The 24070-nt window shown below is 44.1% G+C and overlaps 1 protein-coding gene across 1 annotated transcript in view; it reads left to right on the plus strand.

The window, feature by feature from the left end:
- ADAM23 (ADAM metallopeptidase domain 23) overlaps window positions 1-24070 on the plus strand; it is an 842294-nt gene that overhangs the window by 688862 nt on the left and 129362 nt on the right. Inside the window, exon 21 of the mRNA XM_069225976.1 lies at window positions 8950-9055. Within this exon, the coding sequence (XP_069082077.1) occupies window positions 8950-9055 (106 nt within the window). The remainder of the gene's footprint in view (window positions 1-8949; window positions 9056-24070) is intronic.

Here is a 24070-nt window from a genome sequence, read left to right on the forward strand (position 1 = left end):
AGTGAAGTGGCATAGACTGGAATAGCATAGAGTGGAGTGGGGTAGAATGAAGTTATGTAGAGTGGAACGGCATAAAATATAGGGGGTTATTCTAACTTTGGAGGAGTGTTAATCCGTCCCAAAAGTGACGGTAAAGTGACGGATATACCACCAGCCGTATTACGAGTTCCATAGGATATAATGGACTCGTAATACGGCTGGTGGTAAATCCGTCACTTTTCCGTCACTTTTGGGACGGATTAACACCTCCTCCAAAGTTAGAATAACCCCCATAGTGTTATAGAGTGGTGTGACATACAATAGAGTGGTGTTGACTTCTTTAGCGTAGAGAGGAGTAACGTACAGTGGAATAGCGTAAATAAGAGTGCTGTAGAGTAAAGCAGCATAGGGTGAAGTGGGATAGAGTGGCGTGGCATTCAGTGAAATAGCATAAAGTGGAATGGCATACAGGGAAGTGGTGTACAGTCGAGAGGCGTAGACTGCAGTAGAATAGAGTGGAGTAATGAAGAGTGGAGTAGCATACTGTGCAGTGGTGTAGACTGGGGTAGCATAAAGTGAAGTGCCATAGGGAGGAGTAGCATTGAGTGGAGGGCATAGAGTGGAGTGGAGTAGAGTAGAATGGTGTAGAGTGGAGTGGCATACAGTGGAGGATCAAACACTTGAGTAGCATATATTAGACTGTGTTACAGTGGAGTTACATACAGTGGAATAGTGTGGAATGGATTAGCAGACAGCGCAGTGGTGTACAGTGGAGTGACGTAGACTGAAGTGTGGTATACAGTGAAATAGCGTAGCGTGGAGTGGCATAGAGTGGAGTGACAGAATGGAGTTGCGTAGAGTGCAGTGGGGTATAGTGAACTGGCATAGAGGCGAGTGAGGTACAGTGTAGTGGCAAACAGTGGGACAGAGTAGAGAGGGCTGGCATAGAGTTGAGTGGCATTGGGCAGCATGGCCCTCCTGTGATGCACTACTGTATTCCTTCAAGAGCTGTTATACAGGCTCCTGCTTTATGGTACCATGGTACAGTGCCAGTTCCCCCAGGGGAGCTTGGATGGTACCATGAAGTGGAAGATTGTGTTTGTGTGTAGTGGGGGGGGAGGGTACAGTGAGAGTACCACAGTACTCAAAAAATGTTTTTGGTTTTGGGGCCCAATGGAGGTGTTGGTGCACGTAGGTTGGGTGCACGGCCAGGCCAGAGGTTAAGATCTGTGGCCAACTCCCCGCTGCGTATACCTGAAGATCGTGGACAGCATGGGGTTGGCCATCCACGACAGGACACAGAGTCTGGCCAGAAGGCCAAGCCCTGCAGCCATCCTCCCGTAAGTAAGGGAGAGCACAGTGGGGAGGCTGAACAGACATGGTGGGTGTATGGCTTGGTTGGAGGCCAATCCCCAGCTGTTCACTGCTAAACGGGTGTCAGCCAGAAGGGGGGGTGTGTATGCAGAAATGTGAATGCAAAAAAAATTACTGAACTTCACTGCAAAACACACAGTTTACAGTTACTTTATAGTTTGGTATGACAATAAGATATCAGCTTATGTTAAAAGAAATCTGAAATTCCCGGAATAAAAAGGTTAAAGCGTTGTTGTAGTTAGATTTTCAAATGGGATTAAAAATGAACTAATGTTGAAGAAACGAAAACAATCACTGAAAATCAGAATATCTGTGTTTTCATATCTGTGTGTGTTATGTGTGTGTATGTGCATACACTGGAATAGTGTGGAATGGATTAGCAGACATGTGGACATGAGAACATTTCAGATGCTTGTAGTACCTAGAGTTTTCCTATGTTTTATGACTACACAGGTGCCACCAGTCATAACCGTTTCCTTCTCCATGATATTCCTGCATGGCATATTCTGTAGCTGAGCCAATCTCTTGCACACCAGTAGGTTCTGGGTACTCTAGTCTGGACATGGAAGGACGGTTTGAGCTATGAAGAGTCCTGAAGTTTGGGCAGGTGGGCAGGATGTGGCAAAGATCCAGGAGACATTTCTGAGGGCAGATGGAAAACTGTGAACCTGTTTTAGTATAGGCCGGTAACATACTCTGCTGGGTGAGAGGTCTCACACCAGTGGCTGGCTGCCAAGGATGTCCATTCGCTTTTGCCCTGAACTGTATATCATTTTTTAATAGTTATGAATAGCTATTAATATGTGCATGACCATGAATAGTTATGCAGATTCTGAATTTGTAAGGTACAAAGTTATGAGCTTTGAGGTTTGACAACTTTACACATACTTAAAGATAACTTTGTCCTGTCCTTAGAGCCCATTAAATAACTCCTGTTTGATAGTGCGGGGACTAGTAGAAGAGTAAAACTTGTAAAGTACTGAAACTAATAAGCATTGACAAAACCAATAAGTCTGGCCTTCAATAATTGTTGTATCTATCAGTTTAATGGTATAATACTAGGCTTACATTTCCATGCTATACGCCAAAGGAAATACACTTTACACACTAAAATATTGAATTTTCAAAGTGAATATAACCGAATGTTTAAGAGCAAAAGTCGAAATTGTGTCATCGGTGATTTAATAATAATATGATTTTTATGCAAACCTTTATACCACAAGTATGTTATTAAAGCAATTGTGTTTTTATCACCATATGTAATTGTCCTCAGTTTTCCATCCTTCATAGGATGAAAGACTTAGACAGTCTTGTTGAGAATCTAACTTGTTCTCTAAAGATTGGAAAACGTTTTAGTGGTAAGTGTGTAAAGGAATGTGAATACATCGAAAACAACCTGCAAACTGACCAACATTTTAACTGAACGTTGACATAATTAATGTCATGCTTCTATCACATTTTATTCAAGCTAATATGAAACATCAGCACAACATATAGCACATTCTCCGTTTTAAACTATGTTTGAACTGAGGGACGCTCAATTCAAAATCAAAACAGCTTGAGTCGCAGCTCCTGTCACAATTAGAACACCTGGTAACTTTGCAGAGTCCCTGTCAAAAATTAGCTCTTCCAAAACTTTGTGTGAGATACTGCCCGTCTAGATCAGAACGTACTAAAACAATGACCTTGAAACAACCTTCCCAAAGTAAACAAAAACATGAGGTGCAGCCTTGCTGGACTATCAGACCAAGCATAGGTTAATGACCTACAGTGCCACACAAGCATTCAGCCATCAGTCTATCCTCTCATTAATGCAAAACAAAAATAGAGTGTGTCATTCAGTGCAGCCTATGACATAGATGTGTTAATTCAAAATCTTTCCGTGACAAAAGATTTAAAAAATAAAAGTCCCCAAAGGCGGGCATAAGGTGGAGGAAAGAGTTCTGGTTGGCTGAGAGCATTGTGGGTTGAGAAATGTGTAGTGTTATAGAGTAAGCAGGGTTTACAATATCATTAATTCTCATTTAGGTATCATAGCTCACCCACTTCAGAGGAAAACATCATTTTACATGTTGACTGAGAGCAAGAGGCAGGATTGAAACGGTGTCACCTAAAAGTCACATTTAGCCAAGCTTTATGTGTGCTCACTCCTCCCACATTATAGTGGGACACATGAGTTTCCCACTAGGTCGGTGGGCGGAAACCTGAGTTTAGACCGGCCAGCCTAGCAGGAAACAGGCTACAGCATTGTCTCCGGCTCGTAATTGGGCTGGCGACAATGCTGTATCCATCAGGGTGAATCAGCACCCTCGCCGTGTTCTGCAAAGCAGACAGTGAACATGGCGATGGTGCTGGTCAGGGGAGGGGCCTACACTGCCCATGCCAAGCCCCCCTGTGGCCCCCTCCACCTGTTCTCTACCAGCCTTTTCATGGCAGTGTTACGGCCATGAAAAGGCTGGTGGAGAACAAGCACATAATCCAAAGGATACCGCAGCTTGCAGCGCTGCCCTGGAGGAATACGATCTCCATCAAAGCCAGGCCACCGGGATCCATGATCCTGGTGGAGCTGGAGGTTCCCTGTTGGTCTCACCGCTAGGATTTTGATGTGGCGGTTGGATCGCTGCATCCGTGGTGGTCCTGACCGCCACCGTGAGTGTGACAGTGTTAAGACCGCCACATTCATAATGACCCCCATAGTTATACTGAGATCAGCCTGCTGAGGAAATTTACTTTTTTGCCTGGGAGATTTTTCACCTTTTGATGGACCATGTGTTGTTGCTGGGTGTTGTACTCAGTGCATTTAACCTCTTCTGACAAGTAGTAAAGTGCCTGTGCTTCCCATTCTAATATGGTTGAATTAGCATGCTCTGAATTACTGTATTTAACAAAAGGCCATGAAAGTAAAAGCTTGTATTGGACTGCAGCACCTATTGTGCCATCCACTATAGTGACAGTGTAAACTTAACTTTAGTCCTACCACAATATTGTGACTGTAACAGTGCGTAGCATGCACCACTACCTGTCAAAATAAACCCTTTTGACAGGCAAAATCTTCCTTTGAAGTATTAATAGGTCACCCCATATATGTCTTGAGCCCGCAAGGCATGGTGCATGCTATTCAAAAGTAGGATTGTAGATCTTCAATGTTAACATGTCCTTACAGTGACTAGCACCCAAACGTTATTCTAACTGTGGGAGGCTTACCTGTCCTCTGTATAAAAGCAGAGTACAGATTCAAATACTAATACAGTATTTCAGGAAAGGGACCAGCTAGAAAAATAATTAAACAGATATTTTCAGTTGTTATTAAAATAATTTCAATAGTGAAGTCAGATTTGTAAAATATGTTAAGGGAAAGTAACTTGTAATTTTCCTCTGTCTGAGGTTCCTTGAGGCTAACTTGCATTTGCTCTCCAGCTTCTCCTACCAGTAAGTTGCCAAAAATAGGTGTGAATAGGTGTGAAATGTCCCACACAAGCAAAAGAATAGGCTGACCTGAATTTGAATGGGTTGAAATGACTCCTAAATTTGCTGGGAGGGGGCTATGGATACACTTTGTGACACTACTGTGTCAGCCCGTACTTGACAGGTCTGCTGGGTTCACATATGTCACTTGGCACACAAAGGGGAGAGAAAAGTATTCCAAGACAATGCTTGTGGATCCCCTGCCTGACTGTTAAAGGACTTTGCTTTTGTTCTACTAGACTTATACCTGTTGTGGTTACAGTGCTTACCTCAAACTGGATTCTAGTGTTAGATATCGAAGTACACTAAGATTACCATAATGCACTCCCCATCCACACCTTCACCCTTCAGAGCCCAAATTTAGAGTCGCCGAAGACATCTGCAACTTGAAAATACTTAAAGTGGGGTTGGTTGGCCTATAGAACTTTTAAGCCACTGGTTAGGGCATGCCCAGAAGTCACTCTCACCCACTGGCTAATGCAAGGCATAAATTTGACACCTCAAAGCACACACGTCAGAACACTTCCTAGACTTGTGGAAGACCAGGGGAGGACTGGACATGCTGTCTGTGACCTCAGAGAAACCAGGAAGAACTGGATCTGCCCTCTCTTGTATCCGGAGCAAAGACCTGATAAGCTATAAGAGGCCTTTTTATGGAAGTACTCACCTGACCATTGGCAAGTGGACCTGGGTTGGACCCTTCTGTTGACCTCTGCCTGACACACTCTGAGTCTCTAAATGCCTCTCTTGAGGGGCTTTAGATGTGTAGTTGTGTGGTGAATTGGGACTTAAAGGACTAAGGGCCTGATTAATTTGTTTGCAGGTGGAGTAATCGCTGTTGGCCTGGTGGAGGACTCACGCCCTCATTATGAACGCAGTGGGAAAACCCGCCGAGTTCGGCGCTGGCGTTCTACAAAAGATAGCCAGCATGTTGAAGACCCCACCGGCCACATAATGATAATTCCACTGGGCCTGTACATTGTCACCGGCTCCACATGAAGCCAGTGGCAATGTAGCAGTGCGGCAGGTGCAGCAGCACCCGTTGTGCATATCACTGCCTGTATATCGGGCAGTGTCCTCCGCGACGGGGATGTGCACGGGTGCCCCTGCACTGCCTATGCCAAATGCATGGGAAGTGCAGGGGCCCCCATTCCGCCAGCCTTTGCCTGGCGGGGTGAACCGCCAGGGAAAGGCTGGTAGAATCAGGTACATTATCCGTCGGTCAGAGCTGCTTGCAGCACTGCCCTGTCGCATATGTAAAGGGGCCATCGCCAGGTTGCCTGGCGGCAGAAGCCTGGCGGTGGCGGAGTTATGCCAGTGGCGGTTTTGCCAAATCCATTCTATGGTGGTCTAGGCCGCCATGCCGGATGGTGGTAATTACCGCCACCGCCGGCATGGTGGCTTAGACCGCCATGTTCATAATGACCCTCTTAATGTCCAACAGGCAGAGACTCTTCTGCCCACCAAATTTAGTAATGTTTGCTTAGCTGGTGGTAGTTCCTAAAGCACTGGCAGGAACCACTGTCACAGTGGTTCCTGTCAATGCATTTTAAAGGTTGGTGCACAGCTCCATCAACATGACAGAGCCATCCATCAAACTTATTTTTTAATTTTCTAAAAAGAAAATTCTGAAGCTGGATTTTCTTTTTGAAAATAAAAAATAAAATGCTCCTCACATCATAGTAGTTATCCCTCGTGGTGAGGGGAGAATTTAGCAGTTTTCACTGTCCCTTACTGCCAGAGTTTTTCTGGTGGTGACTGGCCTCAAATTTTGGTCATCGAAATTAGGTGGACGGAATTTGAGGTCAACCTCTGACAGCTTTACTCTGTCAGGTCATCAGAGAAGTTTAATTACAGCAGTGACAGATTAGTCTCTGCCACAATTAAAACTATGGTCCACCCGCATTTAAATCAGGGGGTGGACCACAGCCTTGGCAGTATGGATACTCCATTGCAGTTGCAATGGAGTATTCATACCACCAACATATAAATCAGGCCTGTAGTATGAAAGTAAAAATCTTTGACCAGGATTAACTTTGTTGATGTATCCAACTCACGTACCATCATGGTCAGCTTGAATTTGTGCCTTGTGCTTTTTGGCACTATTTTTAATTGCCCTTATTTAATTTTTGTTATTTTAGTATCATTTTGTTTACGAAATTTCACTCAACTGTTCTAGTGCGAATTGTGATTCTTATTGTTGTGCATATTGACTTTATTACTGTTTTGGTGTTGAATACATATTTTACACATTGCCCCAAGTTACATTTGTCTACTTTGTGCCATAACCACTAGGGATTTGAGCTCAGGTTAATTTAGTGACTTTGTATATTCACCCTGGCAAGGGTTGGGATTATTCCACTAGGTAGGTAGCCACCCACCTCAAATAATCCAATTTTTTACAGCCTGCAATTAATAACTTTTCATTGATTAACAAGGAAATTGCAGGAGACTCCTAGACTATGCTTGCTATTGACCTCTGGGTCGTAGAACAGGAGAAAAGAGGACCTTTTCTCAAAGACACTGTGGCAAAATGATTATAAGCTGTTGCAGAAAATGTTGCTCCAACTGCCTTTATGAAAATTAACTTACAAGACTTAGACAATCACAGGTGAGGATGCAATGTAAAATAGCAAGCAGTGTTTCCAGGGCTGAGCAGCAGGAATATTTCCTAGGAACCGCAGTACATTATCCTTTTTATAAAATCACAGTCATAAAAGTCAGGCTTAAAGTACAGTAAAAGTGAATGGACAGAACACTGTGAGAATGACTATGTGAGCAAGGTACACAAGTGTTAGGATTTGGTTTGCACTTGTGTATAGAAAGTACACATGCCAATAATTGTCAGATTCTTATAGTGGGCTTTAGGTCGGTCCCTTGCTCATGAGTGAGTAGCTTTGTGATCAATCTCATTTTCCTCCTAATTTGATAGCTTTTCTCCCTAACTTTGTGTTTGCCCTACTCAGGACATTTCAGTCTCATAGTGTTTTGATTGTATGATAATCATTTTTTGACATCAGGCCTTAATGCTTGTTTTATTATGCCATTTTTTTTCAAAACATTATCAATCTAAAAAAACAATGGCTAAAATAAATTAAAATGTTCTTCTCGAAAAGTCACATTGCCACCGTAGTCACCAGCACTACTTTGTGTGTAGATGGACTCTTCATGAAAGAGCAAGATGCCTCCACTTTTGGAGAACGTAGAATGTGGTTGAGGTGGGATGAATTATTGTCCCATACTGTTTGCTATGGTGGGTGGAATTAAAATGTGAATGGCACAATAACAGACAAATGGACAAAGAGGACTAGTTGAATGCTTATATAAATATATTATATAAATAATTTTAGGAAAAAAGTCTTGAATAACAATGGACCTAAAAATGTTCTCATGTTACTGGTAAAACAACTTCTAAACAATGCCCCAAGTCCCTTCCCAATAGAATCCCACATAAATGTTGCTGAGGCAATGCATGCTTATTGGTGCCTCATCATATGCATCACTTTTTGTGATGTATATAATGTTACTCCTTTTTTGCATGGAACAACAAAACAAGGAAGGCAAATACAGTCTGTTTTACCACAGCTGCAACTGTGCCCAGGCTGTGTGCTCTCACTGCTGTTGCTGTTCACTTTCTTTTATTGTATGCTAGGATGTAATAGCTGAAAGAAAAGAATGACTACAAAGCCATAAACGTAGCATCCATCTTGGAAGATAGCATTCTTTGACAATAAAATGTAATGATAAAATCAAATCACTTCTTTTCACTTATAGTGTTGATAATTATAGGAAATAAGGGAATACAGTGAAAATAGTCAACAGTTCTATAGAACCCGTACAGAAATGTCACCTGGCATAAATATTGTGCCTTAATTTAGTTTACACAAATATTGTTCAATTGAGGGTAGACATTTTGTTTTAACCTACTGTAAGTGATATTTTCATATACAATATTTAGCGCACAATATTTATTTCAGACAATATTCTGAAAATGATGTTCTTGTACCATACCAATGTCACATATTGCTTTGGAAACAATGTTATAGAATTTAAATAACTTAAATTGTGCTTTTAATATGCTGCAAACAGAAAAATAAGTTGTATTTTTACATGAAGCGTTTTTTTCATTAGAAGCTGCTGGTTCTGAGAAGTTTTGTTATGAGAAGCTTAATACAGAAGGAACAGAAAAGGGAAACTGTGGAAAGGAAGGAGATCGATGGGTCCAATGCAGTAAACAGTAAGTTCACAATATCAGAAAAAAATAAGCATGTCATAAGTGTACATCAGTCCATCAATTATATATAATTTAAAACCTTTGACATCTATCTGAATTAATGCATATATCAGGAACAGTCAGTAACATCCCAAGTTACTTAATCTTCAAGGGAGTGTAGAAACACACAGTCCTTCAGCTATTTTATTTGAAAAGTAGGTCCAATTGAAGATGAAGGCTTATTGCTTGGCCAATCCAGAGGAAGTATCATGATGCCATTTTACTGCACTGCACAAGCACAGAAGAGATCTTAGAGTTTCCCAGACCTAGGAAGCACAAAGATGCTGCCCTATGTTTCTGAGCTGTTATAAAATGCTTAAAAGCATAACAAGGAAATAAAACTAACACGCAAAATCAATTGCAAATTATGAAAAAATAAATAACTCTTGCAACTTTCACCACAATGTGTTACATCTTTCTAATAAAAAGGAAAAGAAGGAAAAATATAGAAGAGAGAAAAAGAAAAGACAAATAAGAGCAATAGCTCAAACGAACTTCATGCTGGTAAACATAATTCAAAAGAGAGTATTTATGTATTTGTTCATAAATACATCAGATTGCCAAGAATACGATTGTAGCAAGCAGCAATTTAACAATACTCTTATTAAAAAGCAAAAGAATGTAGTGACATATTCGTAAAAACCTGGCAATTTAAACATTTTTCACATCTAATGGAATTATGAGAAACATTTGAGGTATTGTTAAAAGTAAATTTATATAGGGAGAACAAATAAATTCCTGTTTTTTAGGGGGGTCCTATTTTCCAAGCAAAGTCAAATCAATTTTCTGATTAAAACAAATTCCATTCCACCACATAGAAAATTATATATTTGAACTAACCTTCCATGTTGAAGGTAAATGTTCAAATATAAGAGTAAGAATTAGATTAACTAATTTCCCTCTAGATTGAAGGGAGTACTAATCTCTTATAAGGATTCTCAGTAAAATTGATAAAAATCTAAATGATCCATAGTATTTAGAATATTGTTATTCTTATTCCAAATTGAGATCCAAAAAGAATTCACAAGGATAGGCTTGAAGAATAAATAAAAAGTACCTGCTTGAGATTCACATACCCAATAAGTATCAGATGAGATGACACCAAATATATGCACCAAAGAGATAACTTCTAATAAATCTTTCAAAAAGGAAAGAATTAAGAGTGTTTGTAGTGCCAGTATATCTAAACAACATGATTCTCTTTTTCTAAATATATTTTTCCACATCTCTATTGTCCCAAAAATATTTAAATCGAGTTCCCTTTCTAAATTAATTTTTGATTGATTTCCAAGAATAAGTACAGAATCGGGATTACTACTCATTTAAAAAAAATGTTATCTATCATTTTATTATGACTGGAACAATCAAGCAACTACTCCTGGGAGTGGAGTATCACAGCATGTACAGTAGAAACCAGATATCATACAGGACACAAACATAGATAGATGGTATGGGATACAACAGCATAGTATAATGCATAACAGGAAAGGGCAGGCCTCCGGCAATCTAGTGATTTGGGAGAGGCAGGTTGAGGTTTTGACTCTCAGTCAGGGGGATCAAGATCCATCATGGGTGGGACATGGCAGGGTTCACATACAGTAATCCACCTTCTCGAGTTTCAGCTTCTGGAGATAGTCCTGCAGGAGTTGCCATATGTTCTTCAGCCTGGAGGTCGGGGTTGAAGTAAGGCATGAAGTTCATTGTTAGTGTCACAATACATTAGGTTGTATAACCATACTTTGGCAGTGGGCAAATATCTGCTCCCCCTATGAAGAGTGCTAGAAGCAGATCTGGCACCAGATCAATGTCAACCGTTGAGGTGAAGACCAACCAACTCCCATTACTGTCAGTGTTTACAAATGTCAGAGGGGTGAATTCTTCTGCAGCCAGCTGATACGTAGGGATCAGGGCACACAGGGCGCTGTGTAGTCAGGCCAGGACAAAGTAGGACATGTAAGGGGCACTAACGAAGTGAGTGCTGTCACCATAGGAAATAAAGTGACCATCTGGGAAAAGGTTGCCAAAATTGTGTAGGGCGTGCTGCATCAGTGTACGTAGGACCAGCTCCTCCTGCAATATGGGGAGCCACTGGTTATTGGCTAGTGGTAGTGCAGGTGAGTATAGAAGCTCTCACTCCAAAAAGCGAAGTAGCTTTCTACAAGCCCAACTGATGGTGAAAAGAGTCTGAATGTCCATGAGGTTCAAGGGAAGCTCTGCCAAGTGGATTGCACTCAGGGGTAGAGGGGCAGTCTGGTCAATTTCAGGTTTAGAGGATAGGATGCGAGTATTCGCATGGAACCAAGAGTGAGCAAATTGTCACTGTCCTGCTAAATAGTACAAATGAAAGTGAGGAACTCCAAAACCCCCATGCTCATAAAGGAGTACCTGGGCATCACACCCAATCCAAGGGCATCAGCCAATCTTGATGAGTGTCAAGAGTAATCTTAGGTAAACTACTCATTATAGCGGTACATGTCACTGCAATAGTTTGAGATATAGTTCTTACAATCTTAATAGCAAATGAACAAGGATAGAATTAAATCTAGAAATATCTTGTGCACCATGTTTACATTTAAGATATTTAGGAGATATTTAGGTGAAAATGATTCATTTAGATTGCAGCTTTCACCTCTCAGCTTTTTCCAAAAGATATCTTTGTTATTAGTCTTAACATCCTAATTGTACCACACCAGCAAGGCAAAAACACCTCTCTCTTTGATAATCTAGTAGAAAAGATGGTATTTAAAAATATGCAAATATTTTAAAGAATTTGTAAGAAATATGTAATCAGTTTCTGAGATATACAGTAAAAACTCTTTTTAAGAAAATTGAGAAACTAATGCTCTTTCCAAACATACCCAAGTAAGCAAAGTATCAGATTCTGAAAACTGATAATCAGAAACAAGCCTGTTCTGTAAAGAAATGTATGGTACAACTCAATGTAAGGAAATCTAATTTCCCCATTTTGCTTAAGCAATTTCAGTCTATTCATAGTAATATTTTACTTATTTCAATTCCACAAGAATGTAGGTATTAATAGATCCATATTGAAAAAGATTTGAATATTCAGAGGTAACACAGACAAGGAAGATAAGATTATAAAAACAAGCATTGTTTAAGTGTTGATTGTGCCACACCATCTTTGTTCCCTCTTTCTTTAGAAACCTTCACATAGATGAATAAGACAATATCTTCACTGAAACTTTTTTAAGCAGATCACAAATTGAAAGACTATTTCTTCAAACTGCAGTAACCTTAACTACATCCCTGTCAATTGTTTCTTTTTTCCATAATCTGCTCCAGTTATCTTCTTGAGGCTCGTAGATTCAAAAAACAAGAAAATGACATATAGAAACAACATCTGAATTAAAGGATCTCTTGCTAAGTCTATGAGCTCTTTCAATATTAAGGGTGACTAACTCTGGGTTTTCTAAACACTTGGCCAAACATATTTGAGAAATTAAATCATTTAAACATCCTTTCCAATGTTCAAAAACATCATAAATCCTTACATTCTTATATAGGTTATATTTGGAAGATGTTCTGCCTGAAGGAAAGGTTATTTCATTATTGTCTCAATTTTTGTGACCCTTGCTCCCACATCCTTCCTGTTATCATCCATTCAGCTTCATTTAATTTTTCATAATATAGAACATTTGTCATCAATCATGTCCAATCTACTATTTGATTCTCCGATAAAACAATTAGGAACATTAGTTTAATCTAGGAGCACCTGTAATGTAGGTGAAGTAGAAGATTTAATCAGAGATGGCAGTAATTCTTCACTCTTAACAGAAGAAAGTTATAGTGGCCTGGAAATAGTGGATCTAAACAACGCACTATTGAGGAAAAAATAACTTGAGTATGTATGCTATAAAATCTGAAGAGGCAGTTATGGACTGACTGTTGTTGTTTTCCAAAGTTTAGCTCTGTCTTGGCTAATAACCACTACATTCAGTAAAAAGAGAGGAAAAATAATTGCAGCTTTGTATGTTTCTTAAAACAATGTAATTTGAATCCACAAATTTCACATACTTCACAAGAATAAATAATATTTAGAAAGTTTTCGATTTGCAAGTTACACTCAAAAATTCATTAAATGAATGCTCTTGAGGTGGAAAAGTAGTCGGTTCCGATTCACAAAGGTAAACTTTAAAGGTAAAGTTTGGTCTTAACTTAGACCAACACAAAGTACATTCACGAGTAATATCTTTACGTCAACACTCGGGCGGGAAAAGATAGTAAAGCTACTACTCATAAATGCCCTTTGTGAATTCCCAAAGTCATAAACGTAGACGTTTGGTCTAAGTGTAGACCAAACGTTTAAGTTTAGCTTTGTGAATCAGGCCCCCCATGTTTAAAGTGAATGGCTACTCCAGCAGACACAATGTTACATTAACATACTGTTATGTTTAAATCACAGCAACTTCAAATATCTTGCTCTGAAAGATCACTATTTTGTGTTGTATTTCTTTATTAAAGGTTGTAGAATCAACATTCAATAACAAAAGCATTAACATAGTACTTAGATCCTGTTCTACACGCAATAGGCAAGAGTCACTTACAATTGTTCAGTATATACATAGAAAAACATAGCCATGTAAAGATAACATGTAACCTGGGGTGAACGAATGTCGAACAGGGCTTCAAAAATTAATATCATACTTCCAAAATGCAGTGCAACTGATAACTCAACACAAGTGGTCTGATAAGTGTATAAGGATGCGTTCATGACTCCAACCGTATCCCGGTAATAGTATACAGAATCAATCAGTACCATCAGAACCATCTACTAGTTTTCCCCTCCCACTGCAGCAACCGCCACAGCGAGCGGGGGCAAGGGAAGGAGCATGGGGAGGTCACCAACGGGGAAACCCGTGGAAAGAGATAAGTGGTTCTTGTAGGTCACAGGGACTGAAAGGCAGTGACAGTGGGCAGGAGAGAGAGGTTGGCGGAGAAAGAGGGAGAACATGGTGTATAGATCTGGAAAGAGAAGCTATAGATATGCCGAAGGGGTGGGGAAGAAGAAGATAGGCGGGGAATAACTTAGCTGGTCGCCCTTTCAAGAACACGCTGGAGAGTACTAAGATGTTAAGAGCATCTCAATACATTAAGCAGGTTTCCGAGCCGATATAACTGACTGACTGATGGGTGAGAAGAATAGATGCTAGACTTGGAGTAAAAGGGATAGCGAACAACTGATATGACGTGTTACTTATCGGAAGTTAGTTCTGAACTATGAGGTGTGAAGGTCGTAAACAGGAAGGAACGTACAATGATAACACACAACGTTCATGAGAAAAGAAGAATTAAGGTGGAAAAGAGAGAGGGAGCCAAGGAAAGGGTAGAAGGAAAAGGCCAGGGAGAAAGCGAAAAGTTAAAAATAGAAATAGTAACATCGACCGAGGGCGGTGTAGTGGATGGGAAATGCAGTGGGAAGGATATGGGGGGGTGGGACCTGAGGGAAGTAGGTGTATGGAAGTAGCTGAGTCCAAGGGAAGGGGAGGCATTGGGGAGGGTGGGGTTAAGAGGGGTGATAAGTAGATAAGTACATCCTATCCATAGCCAACCACTGCTTAGCCCAAATGGGATTGCTTGATAGGGTGTCTCCAATACCAAGTGAAAAGATAGGGTAGTGTCCTAGTGCATGGATGTGTAAGTCCCCAGTGTGTGTAGCAATGTCCGTTAGTGTTAATTTTGATGCCCACATGCGTCTGCTAACCCTCCAGCGTGGATAGAAAGGGGGCCTACGTCTGTAGAAAGACATCCAACTTGTCCTGAAGGCCATAAATGAGCTTCTCATGCGTGGCCGCCTGGTTCATAGCAGCAATCCATTCCCCATGAACAGGGACAACAGCTGTGCGCCAGTGTCTGAGGATACATACCTTGGCCGTAGCAAGCGCAGTATGTAGTAGGCGTTGTTGCGGTCATGATATGCAGCCTATCTCACTGGTATCATGCAATAACAATAGTGAAGGGGTGAGAGAGGGCGGTAGTGGTATTATCTCCCTGAGGGTGTGCCCCACCTTCTGCCAAAAACTGGGAAGTCATGTAGGATGTGAGGCAGATTGCAGCGGTTATGAGGGCATCTCCAGCAGGAGGCGTGGGATAATAACCCCGCCAAGCGCAGCTTCTGGGGGGTCCAGTACCATTCGTGCAATGTCTTGAAGAGACTAAATTTCTGAGCGGGCCTCTCTAGCGCCTCGATCTCTGGCCGCAATCATGTCTTCCCAATCTTCCAATTCGTATTCAGTCTGGAGGCGCGCCTGCCACTTCTCCTTGGTGGAGAGCAAAAGTGGGAGGGAAACAAGGTGGCGATTCAGCTGAGAGTGGAGCCCGGAAATTACACCACAAAGGGATCCCCAGGTCTCCAAATAGTGGATAATTGGGGATTGAGGGAGGTTCCAGGGGGGCTTTCTCAATCGCTCCTCCAGCCAGTGTTTAAGCTGAACAAAGCGCCATAGATGATTCTCCAGGGGTTCAAATTCCTCCCTTAGTTCCATGAAGGATTTCAATGTGCCCCTATTCAGAAGTTGATCAAGTTGTTGAAGGCCCTTTGAATGCCACTCCTCCCAGAAGATGTTTTTTTTCCCTATGAGTAATCCCCCATTGCCCCACAACAGTGCTGTGTCGTAGATCTGGGGGGTCAATTTTGAGCAATCGATGAGCTTGTTGCCATGAGTTGCGCATGGCTTTGGTCATGGGGTTGGTTGAATGCAAGGAAGCAGATCTTGCATTGTAGAGTATTAGTAGCCCCTGACAAGGAGTGGGAAAGAGTCCTTTCCACCTCCACCCAAAAAGGTGGGTCCCGCGCTTTTAGCAGCTAGGCTAATTTTGAGAGGTGTAACGCAAGTGTGTAGTGTTCCACGGAGGGAAGGGCCAGTCCTCCGTACTCACGCCTGGCGAGTAATGCTGCCCTGGGTAGCCGTGGACGCCTTCATCCCCACACAAAGGCCCGAATGCGACGATCTATCTCTTGGAGAGTAGAAAGAGGAATCTGTAAAGGTAACATACCCAGGACATATAGGAAGCGTGGTAGGGTTACCATCCGTACCGCCTGAGCTCTACCCCACATGGAAAGGCCTAGGTGCGCCCACTTGTCAAAGTCACGTTTCATACTGGTTAACAATGGGTCCAAATTATCTGTTATCATGTTCTCCAGCCCACTATTGATATATATGCCAAGATATTGAAGACGCAACCGTTTCCACTTTACAGAGAGATCCCGGACTGAAGCGCTCACTGTTACGGGGGACAACAGCAATGCCTCACTCTTACCTCAGTTGATTCTATATCCTGAAAGGAGCTCAAATTTGGAGAGTATGGCATGAAGAGCCAGTAAGGAGTTGGATAAGTCGGTGAGGGTAAGTAGGATATCATCGGCATACAAATAAACCGTGGAAAACCCACCAGGGATGGGTGTCCTGGAGATGGCATTGGAGCCGCATATCGTGGCTGCCAGGGGTTCGACAGCCAAGAGAAACAACAAGGGCAACTGGGGGCAGCCCTGGCCGGTTCCCCTGCGCATCAAAATGTGTCAGAGAGAAACCCACCGCAGTTGACCTGTGCGGTCGGAGAGTCATATAGTAGGCGTACCATATTAATAAAGCTAGTTCTGAGGCCAAAGTGTTTTAGTGTTTCAAAGAGGTACCACCACTCTATGCAGTCGAATGCCTTCTCGGCATCCAGAGAAAGGGCAAGAGCTTCCTCCTGTGAGTCCCGCGTCACCCATATATCATGGAGCAGTTTGCAGAGATGATTTCTGGAAGAGCGGCCGGGCACAAAGCCAACCTGTGTGTGATGGATCAAAGAAGGTATAACCTTCTTAAATGAGCCGCGAGTATCCCTGCCAGGATCTTAACATTGCCGTTGAGGAGGGACATGGGGCGGTAACTGCCACACATAAGGGGGTCCTTACCTGGTTTGGGCAGTACTATTATAGAGGCTTTGTTGGATAGTGAGTGAAGAGAGCCAGTTTGGGTAGCCCCGCGGAAGGCCTCATATAAGGTTTCCACCATATCCTCTCCCGCCTATTTATAAAATTCTGGCAGGTACCCATCCTTGCCGGGTGCTTTATTATATGGTAGGTTAGCAATAGCCTGTCGGATCTCCTTCCTGCTGATGTCTCCTTCTAGAAGAGCCCTACCCTCCTCCCAGAGACGAGGTAAGTTTGTCTTTTCCAGAAAGGTGGACAACTTGACCCGATCTTCCTCCACTTCCGGAGCATAGAGGGTCTGGTAGAAATGACCAAACTCATTAGCAATTTCCTGTGGATGTGTAAAAAGTGAACCATGGGTATTGTAGAGGGCCGGGATGGCCAATGTTGCCTCTCGTTGCCGGAGTTGGGAGGCTAGCAGGCGGTCTGCTTTCTCACCATGTTCGTAATGACGGCCTTTTAGTCTTTGTGGGGCATATTTTGCGCGTGATGCAAAAAGATTTTTGAGTTCCATTTTAGCGTGTTCTAAACAGCAACAGAGGGATGTGGAAGGGGCCCGAGTATATTCACGTGTAGTTTGTGTAATACAATCTTCCAGGGCTTTCTGCTGTTCACGCCTTTGGGCATTGACAAGGGCAGCATCTCTCATTAGTTGTCCCCTGATTGTCACCTTAGCCGCAGCCTAAAGCAGCTGGGGTGAGGAGACTGAGCCCTTGTTATTATGGAGGTAATCGGTGACATGGGATCTAAGCTCCTCTTTCCCTTTCAGGGTGCGGTAACAGTAGGTGTTGAGGCGCCATGGTTTATGACCGGGAGAAACTTGCCCGAGCCTTAGAGACAATAAAACCGGAGTGTCATCCGACAAGGCTGCCGGAAGTATCTCTGACTCTCTAATAGCTTGCAAAAGCCTATGTGAAATTAGGAAGTAGTCCAGTCTGGATTGGGTTCCATGAACCGGGGAGACGAAAGTGTAGTCACGGTCGGTGGGGTGTGAGAGATGCCAATGATCCAGCAAACCATGGCCTGATTGAACGTCCCCCAAAAGAGACCTGTCCGCATTGCTGCCTGCATCACTACCCCTCGATCTATCTAAGATAGCATCCAGTGCTAGGTTCCAGTCCCCACCAAGAAGATACTGAGAAGCTCCGATCTCTGTCAGTAGTCTGTTAAGAGAGAGGAAAAAGGAATGTTTCGAGCCCGTGGGAGCGTGTATATAGATCCTATGCATACTGTGGAGGGGCCCAATACTAACTTAGCAAGGACATACTGTCCCTCTGGGTCAAACCATGTCTTAAGAAGCCTAAACTGCAAGGATCGGCAAATGAGAATCGCCACTCCACATCTCCGTCCTGTGCCCTGCGCTCCATCTCAAACTGGCGGCGCTCCACTGTAGAGCACTTTGCCCACCCAATCCCTACGCAGCTTCTCCAATGCTGATGGGCATAAGTGGGTGTACTGCAATAGAGCAATGTCTGAGTTTTTGGATCGTAGATAAGATAGAACTTTTTGTTGTTTAATGTAGTGTGTCATGCCATAAACGTTCCAGGAAAGGACCTTCAGTGGAGCTGTGGAACCCATTAAGAAAGAGCAGCTGTGAAAGGACTCAAGATCTCCTAAGGAGGAGTGTTCTTAATGGAGGGACTGTATGGGGTGGGGTGATACTCCGAGTATGGATGTGGTGATAAAGGGTAGGCAAGGGAGAGGGGGGGAGCTAAAAATAGAAGAGGGTCACACCAGTAGGAATTAAGGGGTAAAGAAAAGAAATGAAAAGGGAGAGCAGATGCTAATGTAGGAATACAGAGAGTAGGCCCGTATATAGAAAGAGAGAGGGGACAAAGCTAGAGATATAGTTGAGAAAGAAAGGATCTGAACCTTGTGTCCCTGGAAGTAGGGGAAGTAGGAAAAAAGGAGCACAGATCGGTATCTGTGACAGGTAAGGAAGGTCCTCGCCTCTGATAGCTCTGCTGAACTGCGGGACAGTGCCAGCACGGTCCGCGCACCGAGCGAACGCGAAGAGGCGGAGGGCATGGAGAGGTACGTGGAACGTAAGGGCCATCTACAAACCACTAGTAAGAAGTAGCAGTAGTCGCCAGGTCTACAGGTGAGAGGGGGGAGGGCAGGGTGAAGCGCCCAGTATGATAAAGAACGAGATCTAGAAGATAGAGATGGTATAAGGCCAAACACAGAGCGTCAACCATGTATAGGGGGGCTCAGATAACCTGGATGGACCAGGACCCAGAGTACAGGGAGATAGTAGGAATCCAGTAAATCAGGTGGACTGGGCATGTGAGCATATCTCCGGTCAGGACTCCGAGTCAGGCCATGGACTCCGCTGGTGATATATGTTTCATGGGGCAGCGCTGGGATAAACCTGTGCATAAACATGGTGGACCCTAGTAACAACACTAAAACAGAACTGTAACACTGTAACACTAGGGTGCTGACATGTTAATCCTTCCCACCCACCCTCCCACAACAACAAAGGAGAGACAGGGAAGGCTAGCAGCCAAAGCACTTAGCGCTCTGACACGGAGAGTCCCTCTGTTATGCTCTGCTTAGGTTAGGTCAGTAGTTGATGGCTTTAAAGGAGAACAGGACTTGTCTCTGCTCTGGTCTTGTGTATGTGCAATCACTACTTGCAGGGCATGATCGCGTCCATCCTGCGATTTGGGTGGGTGGTCACAAATCCTGCCTCTCTTCTGTGAAACAGTATGAGGTTGGGAGAAGGCAGGAGAGGCCAAGAAAATGTCCCTCCCCGGGACATACGAGCTAGTTCAAATAGGCCAAATTTGATGTCCAGTTTCCGGAGTTGTGGCCTGAGGGCCAGGAACGCCTTTCGCTTCTCATTCGTAATCCTGGAGAAGTCCGCTGCCACTCTGACCTCGTGACCCTCTAGCAAGAATGGACACTGAGTCAGAGCTGTCGAGAGAACCTGCTGAGCTTGCTCATGGTGGAGGAAGCACGCAGTGACCGGGCGGGGCCACCCAGAGGTTGCTGAATGAAGAGGGCTGATCCTGTGCACTCGCTGGAACTCGAGCAGCGGGGAAAAGGTCAGTCCTGTAAGCTCAGGGCGCAAATTTTAAGGAAAGCTTTGATACCAGTGCCTTCCTTACGTTCTGGTATGCCAAAGAAACGGACGTTGTCTCTCCGGCTCCTGTCTTCAAGGTCCGTTAGCTTTGCTCACAGGTTCCGCAACTCTGCGTCATGTTCCGGCACCATCTCGATGTGTCCCTCTACAGTTGTGAGGCGTAGATCCAGATCCGCTACCTTCTCACTGAAACAGGTTATGTCCGTCCTGATGGAGGCAGAGGCTGTGGAAAGGTCTGATATCTTTAAGTCCATAGCCTCAAGGCGCCGTCCTACTGCTGTGATCTCCTGCAATAAGCGGTCAGTGGCATCTACTGCTTGGCGGTCAGGCGGTATGGTCATGGGGAGGGAAGGGGCCGGCTGAGTAGCCATGGTTTTCGGCTGAGCCATGGCCTCTGAGAAGAGCAGTTGACAAGAACGTTTGCCAGAGGATTTCCCCCTGGGCATCGCCTCTGATGATGGGAGGCTCCAGGAGGGTCAAACTAGACACCCCTGATGATGAGGGTATGTCTCAAGTCGGTAAGCTAAAGCTCAGTAATGGTTACGATCCCCTACGTATATTCTACTAGTGGGTATCTGGTATGGCTGAGCAAGTTCCCATTAGAGAAGACATTCAAAGTGATTAGGCGATTAGTCCCAAAATTGCAGAAGGCGGGCGACTCGAAGTCTCGTTGAGGATTGGAGAGGATCAGGCATGAAGGGGCTTTCCACCCTATCCTGCTGTGGCCTGTCAAAGGTGGGTCCTGGCTTTATAGGGGTTCGCAGTCTGTGCCATGGGCAAGGGATGGAAGATGTACTGGCTTTGTCCGCTTGCTGAGGTGGATTGACCACAGCTGTCTCCAAAATGCACCTGAGTGGATACCAAAGTGAGATAAGGGCACAATTGAGCCTGCTGTGTTGTAGCTCCGTCTTCACAGCGCTGAGGGCAGTGATCGTTGTCCTGGATTGAGGATAGCCCACTGTAGTATTGCGCAAAGTTCTGTTCACCTGGGCTAAGAGGGGGTATGTCACCCACATGTGGCCTGGTTCTGGGTCCCTCAGAGGTTATAGCATTGGGGCCAGCCCCACTGGTAGGGGAGGGCCTCTCCTCTCTCTGTGTCTTTCTATGGGGCGGTGGGGCATATGGGAGCGTACGCCTCCGAGGTACACCTCGGACGTGGACTGAAGGGCTGTGTTCTCCCCTGTATAGGATTTGGGCCTTAAAGGGCAGGTGCGACTCACCAGCCGTTTGCTCTCCTACCTCTCCAGGCAGCTAGAAGTGAGTAGAGTATCCTATTGTAGTATGTAGTAAGTCCGACTGCGCAGCAGGCCCTAGGGCAGTCCACTTGGTCAAATGCTGCGATGCTTGGCCCTATGATATTTTGCAATGACCCCTCATGTGCTTCAGGCAGGGTCTTGGTGCGTCATGGCCCCTCCGCCTCACCACCGCGCCGCAGGTAGAAGAGGTCGGTTTATTGTGGCCTCCACGTCCGAGCCGCCGAAGGATCCGCGGCTCGCCCGAAACAAAATACAGTAATTGGCAGCTGGAGGGCGATCCCCCCAGCCGCGTGTTGCACCATGCAGCACACCAGGACTTCGGCCGTAATTGAGGTCGTGGTCGCTAGCGCCGATGCAGGCTGCGTCTCCTCCGCGGTCATGCCGGTGCCGGGCAGCAGGTTCCCATCCCGCTGGGCTCTGCCTCTCGATCAGGGCTAAGTAGGAGCCCCGATGTTGGCCCCTCTGCAGCTAGGGTCTCCCTCCGCAGCCTCAGTCTTGCTGCGAGACACACGGAGCAACCAGATTAGGCGGCCATGCTTCGCAGCAGCCTAACTACGCTCCCAAGATCACTATTTTGAAGTACAAGTGTAACGTCAACAGTTTTGATGGTGAGCCTGGTTCTGTGGCCCACAAATGCATAGTACTCACTGGAGCTATGCCACCATGTCATAGCACTTTGAGCCACACCCCCAATACTGGATTGCGTTAATCCTTCAAATTGTTCATCTCCCAATCCAACTAAGACATTGCCTGTTGAGAAGCTGCAGACAGTTGTTGAGTGCTTTGTTGGCTGGATAATTTCCCATTGGGTGTTCACTATATTAGAAAGAATTTATACTAGTCAAAGCTTTGCATAACAAAAGGAAAATATTAGTTAGCAGCATTGTGAAAGGATGTATTTTATGAGATCTACCAGCTTATCACTGATGCATATGTAATGTGAAGTTGCACCTTACAATGTGGTCCACACACCCTACTTCTGCAGCAATAATTATCCACTATTTTACATAACAAAGATTTGGCTTCTGCAGATTTTTAAAAAAGGGTGCGTTTTGCTCTCTATTACCCATTGCAGAAAAATACCATTTATATAACTCTTTGTGCTGGCAACAGTATACGATTTCTTCCTACATGAAAGCAGCTTTTAGAAATAGCTTTAAAAAATGCAATATAGAATTGGAAGCTTCATCAGCATTTTCCTCTTTGCACCAAAATGACACAAGTGGAGAGTTAGACTGGCTACTTCAGATACTCCAAATAATAATGTGTGGCAAGTGTATTTTTACATGACCTGGAGGTATTGTCCTCTGGTTATACAGACAAGAGGTTTAAGGTTACATTAGAAAGTGTTCAGGTAACTTTTAACAGTTACCTTGAGATCTGATACTACGTTAATGGTTTCTTGAATTTTTACTTAAATCTATTTTTTCCAGGTATGGTTGGTAGTGTAAACCACAAACACAACCATAAGTCCATGGATATAGAGGAGGACAGGTAGGTGCCATACTATTGAGGTACTCTTCACAAAAGAAAATGCTTTGAAGGCAAGTAACAGCCCATAATTCAATAATTTTTCCTGGGGAATTTTCTGCCATCCCAGGTTTTCCAAACACCATTTTACACATTTCTATGCACTTAGGGCACCATGAGTGTCTATGTGTTGTGGTGAAAGCACTATACTTCCAGTTTGACACTCAGACATCAGGGGCCTCATTACGACCCTGGCGGCCGGCGTTAAGCTGGCAGTTTTTCTCCAGCTATTATGACAGTGGCGCAATAGCCACGGCCATACCGCTGGACCCTCCACTATACCACCAGGCTTTTGCCTGGTGGTCATAATCCCCAGGGCAGCGGTGCAAGCACCGCTGCCCTGGGGATTATGAGTCCCCGACCCTCAGCCTGGCCACGGTGCTAAACACCGCCATGGAAAGCCTAGCGGTAAGGGGGACTTGGGGTGCCCCTGGGGGGCCCTGCATTGCCCATGCACTAGGCATGGGCAGTGCAGGGGCCCCCAGGCATGGCCCCGTCACGCATTTCACTGCCAGAATTTCGGGCAGTGAAATGCGCGACGGGTGCTACTGCACCCGCTGCACATCAGCATATTACGTGCCGGCAGCAATATTGATGTGACTTTTCCGCTAGGACAGCGGACGGTAACACTGTTACTGTCCGCTGGCCCAGCGGAAAAGTCATGATAGGGTGCCAGAAATGCCACCGGCACTGGCGGTATTCTGTCTCCCGCAGCCTCGGCGGTCTTTTCGAAAGACCGCCGAGGTTGTAATGAAGGCCAAGGTCTAACTTAATAAGTCAGAATATATAACAAACAACCAAAGTAAGCTCCTTGAGTGGGTATGTTGCACGTCCTAAGTAGATAACTGTATCCTATGCCTCTGTCTTTGTGCAAGAAAAATGAAGATGTAAAGCCATCTGTGACCTAGACCAGTTACTAGAATTCATACTCAGTTGGGCATGCTCACATTCAATCCCATCTATATGCGTAGGTTTCATCAGGAGCCATTTCAAGTAGACTTGCCTATGGTTTGTTGCACTGGATGTGGTGACCATGTTTCAATCTGGTTCATGGTCCCTGACAATTGACCAACTCTGACAAAATGGTGGTTAAAAGAAACCTTTAGTAAGTGTGCTACATTGATACCATTTGGGAGTTTTTTAATATTTTATCATGCTGTCTTTTATAC

This window comes from Pleurodeles waltl, chromosome 3_1 (assembly GCF_031143425.1).
Source record: "Pleurodeles waltl isolate 20211129_DDA chromosome 3_1, aPleWal1.hap1.20221129, whole genome shotgun sequence".
Classification (NCBI taxonomy): Eukaryota; Metazoa; Chordata; class Amphibia; order Caudata; family Salamandridae; genus Pleurodeles; species Pleurodeles waltl.